The sequence below is a fragment of the Trachurus japonicus genome, chromosome 8 (assembly GCF_045865225.1).
Source record: "Trachurus japonicus isolate A0001 chromosome 8, Traja_1.0".
NCBI classification, from domain to species: Eukaryota; Metazoa; Chordata; class Actinopteri; order Carangiformes; family Carangidae; genus Trachurus; species Trachurus japonicus.
In genome coordinates, this window is record NC_140914.1 from 31,265,158 (window position 1) to 31,288,570 (window position 23,413).

At 43.0% G+C, this 23,413-nt stretch overlaps 1 protein-coding gene across 2 annotated transcripts; it reads right to left on the reverse strand.

The window, feature by feature from the left end:
- Positions 1-1,103: 1,103 nt before the first annotated feature.
- On the reverse strand, positions 1,104-21,341 carry LOC146983742 (protein NLRC3-like). Of its 2 annotated transcripts, XM_085785179.1 has the most exons (11): positions 21,130-21,341; positions 20,406-20,543; positions 20,162-20,275; positions 12,935-13,048; positions 11,030-11,108; positions 10,641-10,869; positions 8,708-10,505; positions 8,333-8,593; positions 8,068-8,241; positions 1,801-1,847; positions 1,104-1,663 (listed from the first exon to the last, which is right to left on the reverse strand). In XM_085785179.1, the coding sequence occupies exons 2-11, from the start codon at positions 20,492-20,494 to the stop codon at positions 1,104-1,106; spliced, it is 3,465 nt and encodes a 1,154-aa protein (XP_085641305.1). In that variant the 5' UTR covers positions 20,495-20,543; positions 21,130-21,341. The 2 variants fall into 2 exon arrangements, with proteins under 2 accessions (XP_085641305.1, XP_085641306.1); XM_085785180.1 differs by lacking the exons at positions 12,935-13,048; positions 20,162-20,275; positions 20,406-20,543; positions 21,130-21,341 and adding an exon at positions 11,294-11,377 and having other exon boundaries at positions 8,068-8,245; positions 8,424-8,593.
- Positions 21,342-23,413: the final 2,072 nt, after the last annotated feature.

The window sequence follows — 23,413 nt, forward strand, 5'->3', positions numbered from 1 at the left end:
CTGCTTTAAGGGTCTTTTTAAAGGTGGTGTAATTGTCACAGTTTCTAACATTGAGTATTATGGTCTACATCAGCAGGAAATGCACATTACATATAAAACTGATTTAAATTGTTTTATTTGATTAGGCTAAGTAAAACAACAAAGAAAAATAAATCGCATGTAATTCATTATATTCAGCGTCTATACAACATTATGTTTGTTTCCAGTTGTGTTTCTTGTTGTGTCTGTTTACCTGGCTGTGACCAGCTCACTAACAGCCTGTAAAGTTGAACATGAACAGTGAATTTGTTTAAAATGTGTTTTTCTCCTCAGTGACGCTGGCGGCTCAGAGGCTTTTAGCTTGGTGATATTAGGCCTCGTCCTTCATCAGCAGCTGAGTAAAAGTCACCCTGGTTTTTGTCCTGTAATAATCGACACTTCTATCTTTAAAGAATAACTAAACCCCTCAGTTTTGGCTGACTCTAAGCTGGAAATTCAAAAAAAATAATTTTAATTTGACTAAAATGTCAAGAGTGAGAGACAAGGGGGCAGTTGTCGGTCTGAGAAGTGAAGCTCACTTCCGCGTTCAAAAAACTGCAATCCCCTCGGCTGTCGCTGGGGGCTGGCTCCAGAAGGGAGCAACTCCAACTGAGCCCCATGTTAAAATCGCCGATTTTACAGCTTAAAAAAACATATTTACAGCCTGGTACATCTTATTTTTTTGGTCTCAACCGATAGTTTCTACCCCCGCACACACTCTGAGGGGGGTGAATTTTTTTTAAACTCTACCGTTTTACTGTTATTAGGTTAAAATTCTGGCCAATTAGGGCGCGGAAACGTTGAGTGACAGGTCCGGAGACCGCTGCTACGAGGCCAGTGGGCGGGTTCTCGGCCAACTAACGGCCGCACCGCTCCAAATATGGCAAGTAAAATCCAACATGGCACGGTTCAAACCCCCGTAGTAGCGGCACAAAACAGACTCCCCCAAACCAATGGGTGATGTCACGGGTGCTACGTCCATTCTTTTTACAGTCTATGGTGAGAGACAGAGACAGACATGTAGAGACTGAACTGTCTGTTCAACAGTGAGAAGGTTTCTGTGACAGGAGGAGACTCCGATTCACTTAACACAGACTCACTGAGGAACCAGGACAGAGTCTAAACCCAGGATACAGAGGTTTAGTGAAGGTGGTGTTGAAGGTGTAGATGTGGATCAGTGAGTCAGAGGAGACTCTGTAGAAGGACAGAGAGCCAGCAGGACAGTCCACATACACTGCTACTCTGGTAGAGACAGAGGAGGAGGAGGAGGAGGAGGAGGAGGAGGAGGAGGCGGAGGAGGAGGTTATAGGTGTCGATCTGTTACTGTGCCTGACGTAGTAACCACCGTCAGAGCAGTACAGACTCCAGGACTGATTGTTCCTTCCAAACAAACAGCCATCACTGGCTCCTTTCCTGCTGATTCCTCTGTAACTCACTGATACATGAACGTCTCCTCTCCTCTCAACCTCCCAGTAGCAGCGACCAGTCAGACCAGTTGAACACAGCAGCTGAGGACACTGGTCAAATCTGTCTGGATGATCAGGATATGACTGTTGATCCTCCACAAATGTCGCCTTCCTGTTGTTGTCAGACAGTTTGATTCTTCTGTTTACTGTGTTTGTGTTGATTGTGAGTGGACAGGAATCTGATGGAGAGAACAAGACACAGCTGCAGTTATTGATCATTGATCAGTTATTGACAGTTTGATGAAGACTCATGAGGTCAGTGATGTGACAGTGTGAAGATGGTTGAATGTGCTGCTCAAAGTCAAAACACACTTACACTTCCTCAGACCTGGTGTCAACCATCGGACTCCAGCAGGCTCCACCCTGAAAGGAGGAGGGGGGTCAGAGCAGCACATTCTCTGTTAGCATGCACACACGGATATTACATGCTCTCACACACACACTCTGGTTTAATTCATCAGATTTCAGTTCAGGTCCAACAACAACACAACACCTCCTCCTCCCCCTCTGCTTCAAAAGTCTCAGGTGGGTAACACATGAAGCCACGCCCACCAATGATGTGGCTCAGGGCAAGGCAAGGCAAGGCAATTTTATTTGTATAGCCCGTTTTTACAAACAGTTTGTCTCAAAGGGCTTTACATGGCATCACAATCAACATCCTCTGTCCTTAGACCCTCACATCCACTGAGGAAAAACTCCATAGAAAACCCTTTTAACAGGGAAAAATTGGAGAAACCTCAGGGTGAGCAACAGAGGAGGGATCCCTCACCCAGGACGGACAGACTTGCAATAGATAGACTAGAAAAGCGCTGTATAAGTGAAAGTCCATTTACTGTTTTATCACTGTGTTCACATGGAGGCTGGTATGTATGGATGAACACTGAGCACAGAGAAGAAGGAGCTGGAGTCTTTATCTAGTGATAATACAGAGCAGGAGGAGACGAGGAGGAAACACTTCATCATTTGTTTTCTCCATGTGATGTCACTTCAGTGTGAGACACACACTTTCACTCTCTGACTCTCAAGCTGCACAAACACACGTCACAGCAAATAAGATGAAGACACAACAGGTGGAGGCAGAAGAAGAACAAGAGTGGTAGTTTCAGTGTTTGATGAGGAAGGAAACACACTCGACACGTTTGTTAGAGCTCAATGAAACACTGATTGAGTTTAGTGAGAAACACTGAGTGTGAACACAACTTGTGTTTGTTTGAAGAAAACCCCACAGGAAGCTGAAGAATGAGGCTGTGAGCAGGTTTCCACAGGAGCCACAGCACCAGTGAGTGGATGAAGGAGCTCTAATAGAAACCATCTGATCACAGTGAGAGGACGGATCAGGATCTCATGATCAATGACTCTTCTCTGCTCTTCACACAGATCAGCTGCAACACACTGACTCACTGTGATCAGTCACATCATGTGGAATAAAGCAGTCCTGGGGCCTCATTTATCATTGTGGATACACCTTTTTTTTACACCCTTTTCCCCCGTTTTGTGCGTACGCACTTTTCTCCGCCAAATTTGGGATCTATCAAGCCAAAACCTGACGGGGAAAAGTGCGGACATTTACACCCATTTTGACCCTGGCGTACGCCTTTTTTGAGGAACAGGAGGAATTGGCGACACCGTTGCTGAGTCAGAGAACTGCAGTGTGAGAGGGAGAGAGGAGCGGTGTACATTTAGAAGAGCACAGTAGGATCTTTTGAAGTAATTGTGGTAGTGGTGGACCGTTGATGCTGGCAATCCAACCCGCTCTATAATAACACTAGGCTATATGTTAATTGATAAACAGAGCGGATTGAGGATTTTGCTTTTTTGCTTTTACACACTCTAGTGTGACGTCTGACAAGGATCAAACTCGCCAAGTTTAAAAACACATCGGCAGCAGCGCACACTGATCTGCAGCCTAGACTGTTATTAATCTGTCACCTGAATTAACGAGGTGCACGTGTGTTTGGAGCTGACGAGAGAATAAAGACTGAGACAACGTAACGTTAATGGAAAATGACCTAAACCGAGTCCAGTAGAGCTGTTGGTGGAGCCATTTTCACAGTGCGCCTGAGTGGCGCTGTGGGGTAATAAGGAGAGGACATTTAAGGTGCCCACTTGGGAGTTCAGGTGTGGCGCACCGGAAGTGTAATATTTTTTGACCGCAGGCTGGCGGCATTTTGAGTTCTTTGTTCTATACATTTTGTTTTATTGTTTTTGAAAATAAATGGATCTGCACATATCCAACTAAGTTTTGCAGACAAGACTGTTTATTAGACACAACTTAACGAACAAAACGGGAGCAAAGAAAACATCAGCCGAGGCTGCGAGTGCATAATCAAGGTGCGTCTCCAGCTGTAACTGTGTAGTGGAAAGGCATGCAAAGTAATGGTAACTATCGTGGAAATCCTGCTTATTGTTTTAACATCTAGGTGTAAAAAAAAGTTTTTCTGGGATAAAGGGGCAGATTACATAAGATTATTCTTCTTTCTGCTCCTGTTTGTTGAGATTTGGGAGGTTTTGGTTTTTATTGTAGCTTATTAAAATGCAAGATCATTTTTCTGACTGATTTATTTCCCGATATCGCCGTGTATGTAGTTCCGCTTCTTTCCCCCACCCTCCGCCCGTTGTCTCAGTTGTCACTTTGTTGTCACTTTGTAGCCGCTCCACAGAGTGCACATGGCTAATTAAATATGCACGTGCTGACCATATATAGTTGTATAGCTTGTTTTCAGTCACGTGGTTATGATGACGCGAAGGGGGCGGGGCGATGTCAGATGGAGGGCAGGAAGTGGAGAGCGGTGCCTGAAAATAATGGAAAGCGAGTACTCCGAAGCTTTTGGTCGAGCCTGCACGTAGCAGGTATCACCAAAAATTAGAGAAATATATTGGATACGATCCATACAACCTTAAATCGGGAGAAAGGAAGCAGTGAAACACACCGCCTCGACCAGAGCGATTGATATAACAGAGTGGCGACACTCCCATAGGACTCCCATAGAAATACCGAGTAATTTTAAGTCATAAAGTGGTAATAATCTTTGCCATGTACAGTAACCGTGTCGATTTAACAAAATAAAATGTATTAGACTGATCGGTTCATTGTAAAACATTTATTAATTTACGTAAATGTGGTGATTTCAGTCCTTAGCCCAGAAGCAGCCCTGCTCACTTTTCATTCAAACAAACTAATGCCACTGCCACAGTTAAATTTCATCAATGAGACCAGCATTAATCTCAGCGGTAAACCTCTAAAAGCATTGCGGATACGTTACTTGGCTCGTTTCCTCCTCCGGGAGGAGGATGGTCGGCCCCGGCAGATCAGCTCAGTAGAGCAGCTGCTGCTGCTGTGACAGCCGCTGCCCTGGTCCCCGGTCGGGGCTCACACAGACTCTGCACTTCTCCCAAAACAGACATCGGAGCAAATTCCCCAGCGTTATAAACTGACCACAGACTCTGGATTAAACGGTGACGTGTTAACAGCGCTAAAGCCACAATTAAAACAGTTTTTAGCAGCTTTACTGGCTGTAAACTGCATGCTAATTTCTGTTAGCCTGTCTATGGTGTTTTACATATACGTTAGCATTAAGCTAGCGGGCTTTATATGCTTAGTTGTGACACTGGCTGTGTGTGTTTTGAACGTTGTTTCAAACTATGTGGGTTTGGCTGAATATCGTTGATGCTTAAATATATATTAAATATGTATTGAACAGGCTGGGACACCGTTTGTTTACTATGGTCACTTCCGTCCTTCCCACACACCGTTTTACGGTCAGTTGTTGAAATTTGAGTCCTTTATGTCTTACTACCTTAGGCACTCTCAAGTAACTTTTTTGATTTTCCCGGTTTGACCGTTTTGAACAGCCGTAGACAGCGCAGACAGTAGGCATTTTCCTATTGTTTTCCTGCGGGCAAAACACTTCCTGCCCTCCATCTGCAGTCGTGACGTTCCACGTGACGTCATCTGAAAACCACCTTTAGGCGTTCCGGGGGTGGAGTAACGCCTGGTTCACACCGGACGCGGAAGCGCCGTGAAGCGAAGCGGCCGCGGAAATCGCGCGCGAACCGCGTCCCTCCAGTTCACACCAGACGCTGATTTCTCCGCGGCGGTCGCGAGCGCCTCTGCCCCTCAGCTGTTGTTTACTCACATTCAGAGCTGTGTTTTTTTACATCATGGATAAGTAAATAACCTCATATAATTATAACACCGTGTGCTGTGGGTCACACAACTCCCTGTACTTCACTTCCAAGATGAATTTCACGTCGTCCTTCACTTTACAACAACTCATCTCTGCCTCTCTCTCTCTCTCTCTCTCTCTCTCTCTCTCGCTCTTTCCCTGTTTGTTTGTGTGTTTTGCCAGCCAGCCCACTCCGTGTCTCCCTATCCTGTGTGTGTGTTTTCATCTCTCTTGCTCTCTGTTGTGAGTCTGACCAATATAAATACGGTCACATTTGTCAATCACTGTATTTTATTTTGAAAAGTGTTTTATTTTGAAAATTGACCGGATTCTCTCGTTGTTTCGTGTGTGACTTCCTGCCAAGATTGACGCGATTGCTCGCGGCTCGCGCATAAAATAGAACAGACGCCGAAACGATAACTGCACGGCGCGAGCAATCGCGTCGCGTCTGGTCTGAACTACGTGTGCACCATTCTTGGGTCCGGTGTGATTTATCAAAGGGAAATTGCAGAGAGTTGTGCGTACGCACAGTTTGATTGATCTGAAAAAGGTGTAAATATTTCGGGTGTACGCCATTTTCGTCTTTTCGCCGTACGCAAAACTTTAGTAGCAGTTTTACACCCTCTTTGATAAATGAAGCCCCTGAGCTCCATCAAACCTGTCCACACATTTTTCAGAGTCCAGAGGAAGCAGAGAAATCTGTTTGATCACCCACACCCACACACACACACACACATTCAGCCACAGACACTGATTATTACACTGTTCTTCTGATTGACAGCTCCAGGCCACTTGTGATTTACTGTCTCCTCAACACAACAACACATCTCATCAGGACAAGATCAGGATCTCAGCGAGACTGAGCTGATTATTGATCATCAATATCTGACCAGACAGAGACCTGATGGTGCCGCCTGATTTCTGTCTCGCATTTCCTCCTTGGTTGGAGACGCTGGGAGACGAATGTCTCTGAGCAGTGGACATGGTTTGATTCTTGTTGCTGTGATGTTATTAATGTGTCCACACTCAACAGGTGTCTACAGTCTCTGGCACTGTTCAGCTCAAACACTCTGTTGGTTCAGGAACAGTTCAACCAGCTGCAGATGAAATGTTTCCTGATACACTCTGAAATAAAGTCTGATCCAAACATCTGGAGAGACACAGAGCACAGCTGCCAACAGCTGCTTTCATCACTGACATCTCTTCTCCTGAATATGACACAGTGAGTCATGATGAGACACTGAAGTCATCATGAGGAGAAACTCCTGATCCCAGTAGTTCATCACTGTGACTGATGGAACCTGCACAGCTCATGTTTAAAACACTCAAAGATTTTGGCTTCAGTATAAACTGTGTTGGGACGAGTCAGACTGGGACAGAGGACGTCAGTGGAGTGGGCAGAGCTTCACTGTGGCCTACACCACCTCTCATATGGATATGGTCTGAGTGATGGGATCTGATGTCATCAATGCATCGATCACCTGAGACAGATGTTAATACCAGGTGTGACCAGGTGTGAATGGGGTCATAGAAAATAAGCCGGGGTCATAGAAAATAAGCCGGTGCATATTCTCATTTGCCCAGGTCATTTGCCCAGGTCATAGTAGATTGCTTTTAAGCATACACCAGATTGCTTTTAAGCAATCTGGTGTATGCAGTCCAATCTGGTGTATGCAGTCCAATGCAACGAGGAATGCAAAGACCTCTACATTGGAGAAACAAAACAACCACTGCATAAACGCATGGCCCAACACAGGAGAGAAAACGCCTCAGGACTGGACTCTGCTGTCCATTTACATCTCAAGGAGAAAGCCCACTCCTTTGAGGACAGCAATGTCCAAATCCTAGACAGAGAGGACAGATGGTTCGAAAGAGGAGTTAAAGAAGCTATTTTTGTAAAAGTAGAGAAACCATCCCTCAACAGGGGAGGTGGCCTGAGACACCACCTATCTCCAATTTACAATGCTGCCCTTTCATCCCTTCCCAGGAGATTCAACAATCTAGCCTCAAAGAACAACCACTGTTCACAAGTGGCAAGTGACTCCAACGACTGTCGTTATAACACAATAGGGCACTAACGAAGTCGAAACCAACCTTCCATCAAAGGCAGTCATTTAAACGACTGTCGTTGGCACTTGGAGCACAAAAGGGAACCAGTGACATCATCACCCTTGTGAACGCCCACACAAGAGGTTAAATAGTGAGTCTCCACACCAGATAGTTGGACCAGTCCCAGCCTGGTCAGATGCGTACATGAACTGATGAAGCCTCTTGGATGAGAGGTGAAACGTCTTCCTAGACAAATAACTAAGTCCAGTTGCTTTCGATTTAACCTCCTTTGAAAAAGGTCATAGAAAATGTTCCAGCTCCTCCTCCTCTATCAGACAGTGTGTGTGGCTGCAGCAGCCTCTCCATACCTGAGAGTGCCCAGTCTCCAGTCTGGATTCTCCAGTCCAGCAGACAGCAGCTTCACTCCCGAGGCTCTTGGATGATTGTAGCTCAGGTCCAGCTCTCTCAGATGGGAGGGGTTGGAGCTCAGAGCTGAGGCCAGAGAAGCACAGCCTTCCTCTGTGATCAGACATCCTGACAGACTGAACACACACAACAACACACAGGAACCCTCTGTCAACACCTGCTGCTGTGTTCAAATGTCATCAGATAAACAGCTGGATGGATCCTCACCTGAGAGTCTCCAGTCTACAGTGTGGACTCTCCAGTCCACCAGACAGCAGCCTCACTCCTGAGTCCTGCAGGTTGTTGTTACTCAGGTCCAGAGTCTCCAGTCTACAGTGTGGACTCTCCAGTCCACCAGACAGCAGCCTCACTCCTGAGTCCTGCAGGTTGTTGTTACTCAGGTCCAGGTGTCTCAGACTAGAGGACTGGGAGCTGATGACTGACGACAGAGCTTCACAGCTTCTCTCTGAGAGGTTACAGCTGTTCAGTCTGAAGAGATGGTCATGAGAAATTCAAAAAGAAAGTAATTTATTTTCTGTCCTGTTAAAAAGACAGAAGTGTTTTTATATGATGATGAATAAATCCAACTATCTCTACACTTACAGAGCTTCGTTAGAGGCTTTGACCACTGGCAGCAGCCTCAGAAGAGCTTCATCTGAAGCACAGTATTTCTTCAGGTCAAACTCATCCATATCTTCACCTGATGACAGTGAGATGAAGACCAGAGCCGACCATTGAGCAGGAGACAGTTTATCTGTGGAGAGATGTCCTGATCTCAGGGACTGTTGGATCTCCTCCACTAGAGAACCATCATTCAGTTCATTCAGACAGTGGAACAGGTTGATGCTTTTCTCTGCAGAGGGTGTCTCTTCAATCTTCTTCTTAATGTACTGGACTGTTTTCTGATTGGACCGTGAGTTACTTCCTGTTTGAGTCATCTGACCTCGTAGGAGAGTTTGATTGGTCTTAAGTGAAAGACCCAGGAGGAAGCGGAGGAACAAGTCCAGGTGTCCATTTGGACTCTGTAAGGCCTCGTCCACAGCGCTCTGGTAGAAAGGTTTAGATGTGTCTCCAAACACTTGAGACCACCGATATGTTGTTTGTTGTTGTGACATCAGGTTGAGTCCAGAGTTGATGAAGGTCAGATGGACATGAAGAGCAGCCAGAAACTCCTGAACACTCAGATGGATGAAGCAGAACACCTTGTCCTGGTACAGGCCGCTCTCTTCTTTAAAGATCTGTGTCAACACTCCTGAGTACACTGAGGCTGCTCTGATATCGATGCCACACTCTGTCAGGTCTGATTCATAGAAGATCAGGTTTCCTTTCTGCAGCTGCTCAAAAGCCAGTTTTCCCAGAGACTTGATCATCTTCTTGCTCTCTGGACTCCAGTGTGAATCTGTCTCAGCTCCTCCATCATACTTGACCTTCTTCACTTTGGACTGAACCACCAGGAAGTGGATGTACATCTCAGTCAGGGTCTTGGGCAGCTCTCCTCCCTCTCTGGTCTTCAACACCTCCTCCAGAACTGTAGCAGTGATCCAGCAGAAGACTGGGATGTGGCACATGATGTGGAGGCTTCGTGATGTCTTGATGTGAGAGATGATCTTTCTGGCCTGCTGCTGATCTCTGAACCTCTTCCTGAAGTACTCCTTCTTCTGGTGGTCAGTGAACCCTCTGACCCCTGTCACCATGTCAACACACTGAGGAGGGATCTGATTAGCTGCTGCAGGTCGTGTGGTTATCCAGAGGCGAGCAGAGGGCAGCAGGTTCCCCCTGATGAGGTTGGTCAGCAGCACGTTGACTGAGGTGGACTCTGTCACATCAGTCAGGATCTCAGTGTTGTGGAAGTCCAGAGGCAGTCGACACTCGTCCAGACCGTCAAAGATGAAGACGACCTGGAACTGATCAAACCTGCTGATTCCTGCTTCTTTGGTTTCAGTGAAGAAGTGATGAACAAGTTCCACCAAGCTGAACTTTTTCTCTTTCAGCACATTCAGCTCTCTGAAGGTGAAGGGAAATGTGAAGTGTATGTCCTGGTTGTCTTTGTCTTCAGCCCAGTCCAGAGTGAACTTCTGTGTTAAGACTGTTTTCCCAATGCCAGCCACTCCCTTTGTCATCACTGTTCTGATTGGTCGGTCTCTTCCACGTGGGGCTTTGAAGATGTCTTCTTGTCTGATGGTTGTTTCTGGTCTGTCTGGTTTCCTGGACGCTGTTTCAATCTGTCTGACCTCATGTTCATCATTGACCCCTCCAGCCCCTCCCTCTGTTATGTAGAGCTCTGTGTAGATCTGGTTCAGAAGAGTTGGGTTTCCTGCTTTAGAGATCCCCTCAAACACACACCGGAACTTCTTCTTCAGGGCAGATTTGAGTTTATGTCGACAAACTGCAGCAAAATGTTCTGAATGAAAACACAAGAAATCAGACAAATAAGAAAATATAATAACGACTATATGAACGTGTTTCCGTCCATGTGTTGATGTCAGTGAGCGTCTCATTTGTCCATCATGTTGAATCTTTAGAGAAATCCTCTTACTGCTCTGCAGACGCTCAGCCAGCTCCTCCTGCTTCATACTCCTCAGGAGGTTCACTGTGATCTTCACTAATGCCTCTCTGCTGCTCCTCCTCTGCTCTTCATCCTCGCAGTCCATCACCTCTTCATCCTCCCTCTGACTCCCTGAGCATTCTGGGTAATCTGGACTCAGAGCCTTGTGGATCTTCTTCAGCTCGTTCTTGACAAAAGTGACCATGTTCTCCTCCAGCAGCTGGAACAGAAACTCTATGAGTGACAGCATCAAACTAAAACCATGGAGCCAAACATCAGATCCATGTTGGACAGACTGGCAATCCACTGGTGTCAAAGTGCAGCATGGAGATGATGGTGAACACAACAGATGTAACAGCAGCTGTTGGACATGTCCTCACCATAAATATGGAGTCCAGGTGTGTTTGATGCTGCTGGGCAGACTGACCACTGGGAACCTCTGAGCTCTCCTGGTCCACTCTGTGGAGGAATCAGTGTCAAGTCAACATCAGTACAGAGAGATAATACAAGATGGACTTTATATGTCCCCTGAGGACGTTCACAACAGACAGAGACACTTTGGTTTCAGACCTGGCCCAACAACACGTCGTACAAAGAGGTTCTTTTCTACAATAACCTGAGTCTGGCTGTCAGTTAGAGCTTACATCTGATCAGCTGATCCACGTCCTCCTTTAAAATAAATGAGCCTTCCCGTTGACTGGTCGCTCTTTAAAGGCAGACAGCTGGGTTCAGGAATCCTGAAACAACAACACAACTGATGTTAAGATTTTCCAAGAAATGAACACAGCAAAAACCTGAACTGTAATAAAAAACATTTGTTTCCTTATTCCTGTAAACAAAAGCTGTAAACAATGATGATGATGGATTTTTTCACCTCAGAAAGATTTTTCTCTTTGTTTTGTTCTGTAGATCAATGTTTCTCAAAGTGGCATCCTTATGGGTCCCCAGCCTTTTCTTGAAATTGTACCACTTTTTTCTAGAATCTTTAACATTTTTTTTTTCAATTACCACTTATTTTATTTTTTAAAACTTTTTTCTAGAACTTTTTTGGAGAAACTTTAATTTTACCACTTTTTTGAGAAAATCTAAGATTTTTAAAAACTATTTCTCTATAATCTTTCCAAAAATTCACACCACTGACCCTAATTTAAACGTACATTGACTAAAAAAGTAAGGTTCTTCAGTCTCAGAACAAATATTTGTGTATGTCTGGTGTTTGTGCAAAAGGTTTGTCCAACGGGGGTCCGTGGTCTAATTTGTGTCAATTTAGAGGTCCTTGGTGTAAAAAAGTTTGAGAACCACTGTTAGAGATATTTGTTATATTTGTAATATTTAATCCCTTATTATTTAGTTATGTTATTTTTTGTGGTTTAGTTTTGAGGAATACACCTTTAGTTTTCTTATGATATTTAGTATTGTTTGAGTTTATCTGGGTATTTAACAATGGTTTTATTTTGAAGGTACTGGGTAGCTGGAGCACACTGAGTTTCCATATATGGGTAGGCAGGCATATAGCTGGGCCAGGCACCTGGGAGGGCTGATGGTTTTTACCAGGGCAAGAGAGACGGCAAAGGGCCATTGTCTTTGTTTGTTTGTTTGCCGATGGAAAATAAATAAATAAAATAAACCTAAGAAACGTTATTCTTTCCCTGGACAATGGACTCTGTTTATCCTGGGTAAATTCACCCCCTAGGTCGGTGTCTCAGTGGCCGTTTGATTTGATTTTGTTTTATTATAGTTTTGATATTTTTGAGTTTTTTGATCATTGACACTGAGGACAAATAGCCACTACAACCACTACTGTATAGATGATGAGTTTCTATCTTTACCTGAGTTTTGCTTGTTCTCTCTCGTCTGCTCCTGTAAGAAGCAGCTGCTGAGATTCTGCTTCAGCTCCTGTAACTGATGTGATCCTCTGTCTCTGCTCTCTGTGTCCGACATCACTCTGAACTCACTAGAAATAAACTAATCGGCCCCTTGCTGATGCACACCTCAAAGCTGCCACCAGAAGGCGACTTGATGCAGCCAACATCACCATGTTCCTTCTACCATGTGGAAACAAAACCATGAACATTTAGAACAAATGAAAAGATCATTCTAACCCAGTGGTTAGGCTACTTCCTAGAAGGTGCTGACACATTTCCTGTTGCTACTGGGCTGCACTGTGAGAATTACTAAATATGTGGATGTTCAGGCAGGGACTCTTTACTGCAGCTGCAGTTTTGACTCCATGGGAAGCACGTTCAACACAAAGTCAAAAGCTTTGAAATTTAGTTTAGTCTTACATCTGATCAGCTGATCCACGTCCTCCTTTAAAGTCAATGAACCCTCCCTTTGACCAGTCGCTCTTTAAAGACAGACAGCTGGGTTCAGGAGAGTCTGGTCTCTGCTGCTGGATCCTGAAACAACAACACAACTGATAAATGTGCCTGTTGGAGAAAAACTGATGAAAAAACATCTTCAATCTTTTAATAAACACAACAACTGACTTTTAGAGAGAAAAGTCTTTCTGGCTGTTTTAATTCTGACCTTTGACCTGTGGTCTGGCTCTGACGTCCCCCACACAGAGTGGTTTTAGAGGGAGGGGCTCCCTCCTCTCTGTCCTCACACGTTACCAAAAAGTCTGACCGAACACTAGACCTGACAACGGACCAGTGGACCATTGCGGAGGACACTGTCTCGGTCCTCAAGCCATTCGTCACCCTCACGGAGCTTTTGTCGAAAGAGGAAAATGTGTCCTTGTCGGCAGTTATACCTATGCTGACAAACATAAAAAAACGACACCTTTGCGCACAAGATGGAGACAGCAATGCCATCATAGCAATGAAAAAAACGCTGGTGGAAGAAATTGACAGGAGATGGGCAATGGAAGAAATAACTGAGGCCGCTGTCATTAGTGCAGCAGTTGACCCCCGCTTCAAACATTTGAAGTGGCTGTCAGACGAAAAAAAAGACCAAGTGTACAAGGAGGTGCACACACTGGCCGAGGAACTGGCACAACAAGACGCGCCGACAGCTGATGAAGACGAAGGACCTAGTGCTGCCGCCAAAAGGCCAAAGACTGACCAGGAGAGGCATATGGCTCCTCCTGTCTATGGATGACGATGGAGATTCACCTGATGATGGAGATGGGACTGTTGCTAGTGCAAAAAGAGAACTGGAGGACTTTTTACAGGACAAAACCAAATCTGATCGCGGTCCTCTTGAGTGGTGCAAAAAAATTTGGGCCGTTACCCACGGATTGCAAATGTCGCTTTGCATCCCTGCCTCATCAACTCCGGCCGAGCGCATTTTTTCCAAAGCTGGATTCATTGTGAACAAATCTCGGAGTTCTCTGCTGCCATAAAACGTCGACACTTTAGTTTTCCTTGCACACAACTTAAAACGCACACAAGAGGCATCTGCTCCAGGTAGGCTGTGAAGACAAGTAGAATAAGTTACCCTGGAGGGTCATCGAGCTACAGGCAGGCACACATGTTTATTATTTATTTTCCCCTCAACAACTTCATCTCGTTTTTTGTTGTTGTTTTGTTAGACTGTTATTTAGCCGATGAAGTTTGAGTGAGGAGGCATCTGATTTGATTTTCGATTTTATTTTATTTTGCTTTTATTCATGTTTTGTTGATATTGTCGTTATAACGGTTAAATGTATTTGATATTGCACATTTTTAAGCAGTTATTTAACAAAAAAGAATATAAAATGTCCCCAGAAGCCAGGATCGTGCCTTACTGAGATCTTTAATTTAATTTAATTTAATTTAATTTAATTTAATTTAATTGTTTTATTGCACATGTATGTGATTTTATTATTGCACATTAACGGCTGTAAAAATTGCCTGTTTGGTTTGAGTGTGGAGGCACTGATTTGATTTTCGAATTTTATTTTATAGGCTATTTAGGATTATTTTGCTTTTATTTGATATAAATATTTTTGTTGATAGAAAAATGTCCCCATTAAGCCATAATCGTGAGTTGCTGGTGTGTCTTAATGCCAGCTGTTATGTCGGTGTAAACAGCCGACTAGTAAGTTTTTATTAATTCTAGAGGTTTTTGTTTATTTAGTAATTGTTTTATTGCACATTTATGCGATTTGATAATTGCACATTCATGCTCGTTTGAATAAAAAGAAAGTAGCGTAGTTGAAGTCTGACTCCTGGCCTCTTCTTTTGTTGCTTATGTTGTTTCCTTTTTTCTGACTCTGGCTCGCTTCAATTGTATTGCAAACTTTTAAGTTGTTGGGCAATTCCTCTTAATATATCAAATTAATTTAATTGAAAGCCTTATTTGTTTCTGCCATATTTTTTTTTTTTAATTATATTTTCAAGTTATAAAAGTTAGGGTAGTAGATGTCTGTGGTGAAAAAATCACTCCACCGCCGCTGCCGCCAACCTCTGGCCAGCCGTTGAAGCTTCGATTTAAATCGATTTTATGGCCTCGAAGCTTCGATTGTCAAAATATGATAATCGGGTCAGCCCTAGTAGGCAGGCATATAGCTGGGCCAGGCACCTGGGAGGGCTGATGGTTTTTACCAGGGCAAGAGAGACCGCAAAGGGCCATTGTTCTTTGTTTGTTTGTTTGCCGATGGAAAATAAATAAATAAAATATACCTAAGAAACTTTATTCTTTCCCTGGACAATGGACTCTGTTTATCCTGGGTAAATTCACCCCCTAGGTCGGTGTCTCAGTGGCCGTTTGATTTGATTTTGTTTTATTATAGTTTTGATATTTTTGAGTTTTTTGATCATTGACACTGAGGACAAATAGCCACTACAACCACTACTGTATAGATGATGAGTTTCTATCTTTACCTGAGTTTTGCTTGTTCTCTCTCGTCTGCTCCTGTAAGAAGCAGCTGCTGAGATTCTGCTTCAGCTCCTGTAACTGATGTGATCCTCTGTCTCTGCTCTCTGTGTCCGACATCACTCTGAACTCACTAGAAATAAACTAATCGGCCCCTTGCTGATGCACACCTCAAAGCTGCCACCAGAAGGCGACTTGATGCAGCCAACATCACCATGTTCCTTCTACCAGGTGGAAACAAAACCATGAACATTTAGAACAAATGAAAAGATCATTCTAACCCAGTGGTTAGGCTACTTCCTAGAAGGTGCTGACACATTTCCTGTTGCTACTGGGCTGCACTGTGAGAATTACTAAATATGTGGATGTTCAGGCAGGGACTCTTTACTGCAGCTGCAGTTTTGACTCCATGGGAAGCACGTTCAACACAAAGTCAAAAGCTTTGAAATTTAGTTTAGTCTTACATCTGATCAGCTGATCCACGTCCTCCTTTAACCCTTTGATGCACAACATGGGTCTAAATAGACCCGAGTGAGTTTTTTTGTGCTATATCTTTGCGAAAAATTTATTTCATCATATAGAATTCCAGGTATTCCTCAATTAACTTGTTTTTGATCATAATACATCCTTATTTTATTTTTTACTTTTTCACTTTTTTAATAAAAACACATTTTGTATCACTACCCCTCTAATGCGCAACATGGGTCTAAAATGACCCACATTCATTTCCAATGTGATTTCATGCTGAGTGATAGTTTATTTGCTGTAACTTTTGAAATCTATCTATTTTATGATTGAATGTTCCAAGTATTATTTAATATCTTGTTTTTTATTAGTGGGGTCATTATTTCCATTTTTCATCTCTTACTTGTGAACAAAAATGAACAAAAATGTCTCAGTGAGTGGACCAGTTGAAAAAACAAGTATAGCAAGAATACTTTAATTTTAGCATTCCCTCACTATCTATACCAACAACAGACAATTGTTTCCTTGATTACAATAATGACTAGTCATTACTTGTCCTTTTTCCCCCATTAATAGCTCTGTTGACATATTCTACTGTGGTCAACAGCTAGCCATAGTTTATTCTATCTGAGTAGGCTATTTCAATGTTATATCTTTGAAATCACTGCACAGTATTTATCATTTTCTTAAGTAAATATTGTTTTTTAAGCACATATAATCATATTTACTTGTTTTACAATTATTCCAATTTACCTAAAGAAACATTTGATGACTCATTAAAGATAACTGTGCATAATTGATAAGGTTTTAGTTACCTTGAATAAGTAGCTACATTACTTGTCATAAAGGGAAATACCTTAATATTAGCAAGTTAGCTAACTGTTAACATGATGACATGTTCTAGCTGGTGACAACAATATAATAATATTCTATTGTAGACACCAGCTAGAACATGTCAACAGCTACCTACCTAGCTAGCTGTTGACATGTTCTACTGTAGTTAACTAATACAGTAGAATGTAGAAATGTCAACAGCTAGCTAGCTAACTGGTCCACTCTCTGAGACTTTTTGTCTATTTGTTCATAAAATAAGAAAGTAAAAATGGAAATAACACCCTGTACTAATTAAAAACAAGATATTCAAATGATACTTGGAGGATTCAATCATAAAATTTATTGATTTTAAAAGATACCACAAAGAAACACTCACCCAGCATGAATTCACATGGAAAATGAATGCGGGTCATTTTAGACCCATGTTGCGCATTAGAGGGGGTGTGCATATGTTGTGCATCAAAGGGTTAAAGTCAATGAACCCTCCCTTTGACCAGTTGCTCTTTAAAGACAGACAGCTGGGTTCAGGAGAGTCTGGTCTCTGCTGCTGGATCCTGAAACAACAACACAACTGATAAATGTGCCTGTTGGAGAAAAACTGATGAAAAAACATCTTCAATCTTTTAATAAACACAACAACTGACTTTTAGAGAGAAAAGTCTTTCTGGCTGTTTTAATTCTGACCTTTGACCTGTGGTCTGGCTCTGACGTCCCCCACACAGAGTGGTTTTAGAGGGAGGGGCTCCCTCCTCTCTGTCCTCACACGTTACCAAAAAGTCTGACCGAACACTAGACCTGACAACGGACCAGTGGACCATTGCGGAGGACACTGTCTCGGTCCTCAAGCCATTCGTCACCCTCACGGAGCTTTTGTCGAAAGAGGAAAATGTGTCCTTGTCGGCAGTTATACCTATGCTGACAAACATAAAAAAACGACACCTTTGCGCACAAGATGGAGACAGCAATGCCATCATAGCAATGAAAAAAACGCTGGTGGAAGAAATTGACAGGAGATGGGCAATGGAAGAAATAACTGAGGCCGCTGTCATTAGTGCAGCAGTTGACCCCCGCTTCAAACATTTGAAGTGGCTGTCAGACGAAAAAAAAGACCAAGTGTACAAGGAGGTGCACACACTGGCCGAGGAACTGGCACAACAAGACGCGCCGACAGCTGATGAAGACGAAGGACCTAGTGCTGCCGCCAAAAGGCCAAAGACTGACCAGGAGAGGCATATGGCTCCTCCTGTCTATGGATGACGATGGAGATTCACCTGATGATGGAGATGGGACTGTTGCTAGTGCAAAAAGAGAACTGGAGGACTTTTTACAGGACAAAACCAAATCTGATCGCGGTCCTCTTGAGTGGTGCAAAAAAATTTGGGCCGTTACCCACGGATTGCAAATGTCGCTTTGCATCCCTGCCTCATCAACTCCGGCCGAGCGCATTTTTTCCAAAGCTGGATTCATTGTGAACAAATCTCGGAGTTCTCTGCTGCCATAAAACGTCGACACTTTAGTTTTCCTTGCACACAACTTAAAACGCACACAAGAGGCATCTGCTCCAGGTAGGCTGTGAAGACAAGTAGAATAAGTTACCCTGGAGGGTCATCGAGCTACAGGCAGGCACACATGTTTATTATTTATTTTCCCCTCAACAACTTCATCTCGTTTTTTGTTGTTGTTTTGTTAGACTGTTATTTAGCCGATGAAGTTTGAGTGAGGAGGCATCTGATTTGATTTTCGATTTTATTTTATTTTGCTTTTATTCATGTTTTGTTGATATTGTCGTTATAACGGTTAAATGTATTTGATATTGCACATTTTTAAGCAGTTATTTAACAAAAAAGAATATAAAATGTCCCCAGAAGCCAGGATCGTGCCTTACTGAGATCTTTAATTTAATTTAATTTAATTTAATTTAATTGTTTTATTGCACATGTATGTGATTTTATTATTGCACATTAACGGCTGTAAAAATTGCCTGTTTGGTTTGAGTGTGGAGGCACTGATTTGATTTTCGAATTTTATTTTATAGGCTATTTAGGATTATTTTGCTTTTATTTGATATAAATATTTTTGTTGATAGAAAAATGTCCCCATTAAGCCATAATCGTGAGTTGCTGGTGTGTCTTAATGCCAGCTGTTATGTCGGTGTAAACAGCCGACTAGTAAGTTTTTATTAATTCTAGAGGTTTTTGTTTATTTAGTAATTGTTTTATTGCACATTTATGCGATTTGATAATTGCACATTCATGTTCGTTTGAATAAAAAGAAAGTAGCGTAGTTGAAGTCTGACTCCTGGCCTCTTCTTTTGTTGCTTATGTTGTTTCCTTTTTTCTGACTCTGGCTCGCTTCAATTGTATTGCAAACTTTTAAGTTGTTGGGCAATTCCTCTTAATATATCAAATTAATTTAATTGAAAGCCTTATTTGTTTCTGCCATATTTTTTTTTTTTTATTATATTTTCAAGTTATAAAAGTTAGGGTAGTAGATGTCTGTGGTGAAAAAATCACTCCACCGCCGCTGCCGCCAACCTCTGGCCAGCCGTTGAAGCTTCGATTTAAATCGATTTTATGGCCTCGAAGCTTCGATTGTCAAAATATGATAATCGGGTCAGCCCTAGTAGGCAGGCATATAGCTGGGCCAGGCACCTGGGAGGGCTGATGGTTTTTACCAGGGCAAGAGAGACGGCAAAGGGCCATTGTTCTTTGTTTGTTTGTTTGTCTGCCGATGGAAAATAAATAAATAAAATATACCTAAGAAACTTTATTCTTTCCCTGGACAATGGACTCTGTTTATCCTGGGTAAATTCACCCCCTAGGTCGGTGTCTCAGTGGCCGTTTGATTTGATTTTGTTTTATTATAGTTTTGATATTTTTGAGTTTTTTGATCATTGACACTGAGGACAAATAGCCACTACAACCACTACTGTATAGATGATGAGTTTCTATCTTTACCTGAGTTTTGCTTGTTCTCTCTCGTCTGCTCCTGTAAGAAGCAGCTGCTGAGATTCTGCTTCAGCTCCTGTAACTGATGTGATCCTCTGTCTCTGCTCTCTGTGTCCGACATCACTCTGAACTCACTAGAAATAAACTAATCGGCCCCTTGCTGATGCACACCTCAAAGCTGCCACCAGAAGGCGACTTGATGCAGCCAACATCACCATGTTCCTTCTACCAGGTGGAAACAAAACCATGAACATTTAGAACAAATGAAAAGATCATTCTAACCCAGTGGTTAGGCTACTTCCTAGAAGGTGCTGACACATTTCCTGTTGCTACTGGGCTGCACTGTGAGAATTACTAAATATGTGGATGTTCAGGCAGGGACTCTTTACTGCAGCTGCAGTTTTGACTCCATGGGAAGCACGTTCAACACAAAGTCAAAAGCTTTGAAATTTAGTTTAGTCTTACATCTGATCAGCTGATCCACGTCCTCCTTTAAAGTCAATGAACCCTCCCTTTGACCAGTCGCTCTTTAAAGACAGACAGCTGGGTTCAGGAGAGTCTGGTCTCTGCTGCTGGATCCTGAAACAACAACACAACTGATAAATGTGCCTGTTGGAGAAAAACTGATGAAAAAACATCTTCAATCTTTTAATAAACACAACAACTGACTTTTAGAGAGAAAAGTCTTTCTGGCTGTTTTAATTCTGACCTTTGACCTGTGGTCTGGCTCTGACGTCCCCCACACAGAGTGGTTTTAGAGGGAGGGGCTCCCTCCTCTCTGTCCTCACACTGATCCATGCTGCTGAGCTCACATCCACATCAGCTCACACACACTTTGTAGCTTCACCTGCAGAGGAAACACACATCATTCATCTGCACAGCAGCTCACATGTCCATCATGTCTCCAGCTGCTCCTCCACTGATTGGCTCTTCTTCTCTGCTTCAGCTACATCATCAGTGTCAGTTGAATGCAGTCACACAGCAGTGAGGAAGAGGAAGCTGCCATCAGCTGCTGTACTTTTACTATCAGTCCACTAGATGGCGTCATGAAGCTGCAGTGAAGTGAAGAGCAGCCCAGCAACATGATCCATGGACCACTGTTTCCATCCACTGACACACACAAGGACTGAGATCCACTGAGTTGATGTGACACAGTCTCTGTGTGGACAGCGTCCCTGTAGAAAACCACTGGATCAAACAAGCTACAGCTGATTATTACACACACAACAACTGGGCCTCAACTCAGTTACAGTACAAGCAGGAAGTAGCACAACAAGGAAAAGTACAAGTAGCCTACCTGATAACTGTACTGATGATAGGCAGTAACAGTAGGCTACTGTCTTTCTGAACATCATATTAAAAACTCTGTGAGCCCCTCAGCCCGCCACACTGAGTCCACATCAGTCCTGTAAATCTAATGACAGATCACTCACCACAGACAAAGTCCCAGCTGTTCTCCAGCGGCTGTATGGACAAACTCAGTGGCTCAGACAGCGTGAGAGCAGTGTCACATCTCAGCCTCCTCCACAGGCTGATTCAGGCGGTAAAGCTGCCTCCAGTCATCAGTAAGTGGAGCTGCACACAAATAACCATCCTCTTCACGTAGCTGCCACAGGAGAAAATAAACTGCGACACAACTGTTGGTGTTAAACTATGAACTGTATCACCAATAACCTGTTGGATATGATACTATAATCTTATCTGGATAAATTAATCTGCTCTGATGCACTTTGCTCCATGAAATAAAATCCCCAGTGAACAAAGAACGTTTATCACGCACACAATATTACAGACCAAAGTTACATGAGGGAAGTAAGCTACAGTAACAGAAAACAGGTGAAGTGAACAATATCAATGGAAATTATAAAGCAATAAACAATTAATGACTAACGGGAAAGCCACCACCACTAGGCCAAAGTCCATCTGATTCCTGATAATTTATAGTAGGTGTAATAAGAGCGGCTGAGGAACAAAGACGACTCAGATGTGAATGTTTTCCTGGATTTATTCACTACAGAGGTCGTGAAAACACATGAAAATAATACATAGGCTACAGTCTCCTGGTCTTTCCTGTACCTCTATAACAATGCAGCACAGCATTGTTGCACTGGTCAATAGCAGGGCTGCGTTGGCTGCACTGTCCCAATCACTGCTGTTTAGCCTTGGAGAGAGCTTCACCTCAGCCCTGACTGGTTTCCCTTTGCCCCGTGTGAGTGATGTTTTTAGCACATTTTAACAGTGATTGTCGTAATTTGAACCTCTGTCTCCCCCTCAGCTGTATGTCAGACCTGAGTGCTTTCCTTTGTTAATATTCCTAAAAATTCTCTGGGTGAAATTCCCAGGACGTCTACAACAACAACAACAACAACAACAACAACAACAACAACAACAACAACAATAATCTCCTCCATCACCCTCCTCCCAAACTAACACCTTCTAACAGTTACAATGAATGACCTGAAGTATCTGAGAAACACACCACACACACAGTAATTTAATACAACCTTAATGTGACACTTGAGTCATGTGTTTGTGTTTGTTTGTTGTGTAACTGTGACAATAAATAGCAGGAAGCAGGAATCTGCAGGTTTGATCAGTTCCAGGTCATCTTCGTCTTTGACGGTCTGGACGAGTGTCGACTGTTGTTTATTTGTTTATTGTTTCCTTATTCCTGTAAACAAGGATTTTTTCATCTAAGAAAATGTCACTTATCTCTTTGTTTTGTTCTGTATAGAGATCTTTGTTATTTTTGTAATATTGAATCCCTTATTATTCAGTTATGTTATTTTTTGTGGTTTAGTTTTGAGGAATACACCTTTAGTTTGCTTATGATATTTAGTATTGTTTGAGTTTATTTGTGTATTTAACTGTAATAACCTTAAGTTGACCAGGTGGTGTATATCTGGACGCCGTAACTCCAGGCTCTGGTTTAACAACAGCAGGCTTTATTGGACTCACATGACACTGCATTAAGCCTAGTCTACCTTCACGTTCATGCTACTGACATAGACTTCCAGCCACAGCAATGTCCAGCATATGGAGCAACCTGCAACAAATGTGGAAAGCTAAACCGCTATGTAGATCAAACAGCTAGAAAAACAGCGGAAAAGCAAGCTCCCACATTTCCATTGAAGGTAGGCTACAGCTCCCCTCCCCAAGCACAGACCGCCCCGCCCCCCCCCCCCCCCCCAAGCACAGACTGATGCAGGCAAGGTGCGCGTGTGTGCGTCAAGAGACCACATCCATCAAAAAGGAGGGGGGTTGTGATTTTTGAAAAAAGGCAATGATGTCTTTTTGAGATGGACTATGACATTATTTGTAATACATTTCACTCAATATGACCACTGATCATAGCTAGATGGTAATAATAAGTAAGGTAAGAAAAAAAAGAAAAAAGAATTATCCCTGCACGTGCCCCCTCGTTCTCTACTGACATGATGCCGCTGAAGGCGCATCTGACTGAATTGATCAACACGTACGTAGTTAAGTGTTTGTGTCTATAGTTGCATTAGCGGGATGTGAGTGAGGCTGCATTTGAAAATGTTCAAATTTTCCTAACCACACAGAGAAGCTACATAGCAGATGTTTGTGATGATTATTTGCTGGGCATATTGATTGATACTGTAGTTAAGTCATGTGATTATAGTAACCTTGCCATACCTTAGCTTTGGCTGAATTGACGCCACTGGTGCGGTTGCGTTCACACCTGCTTTTTGT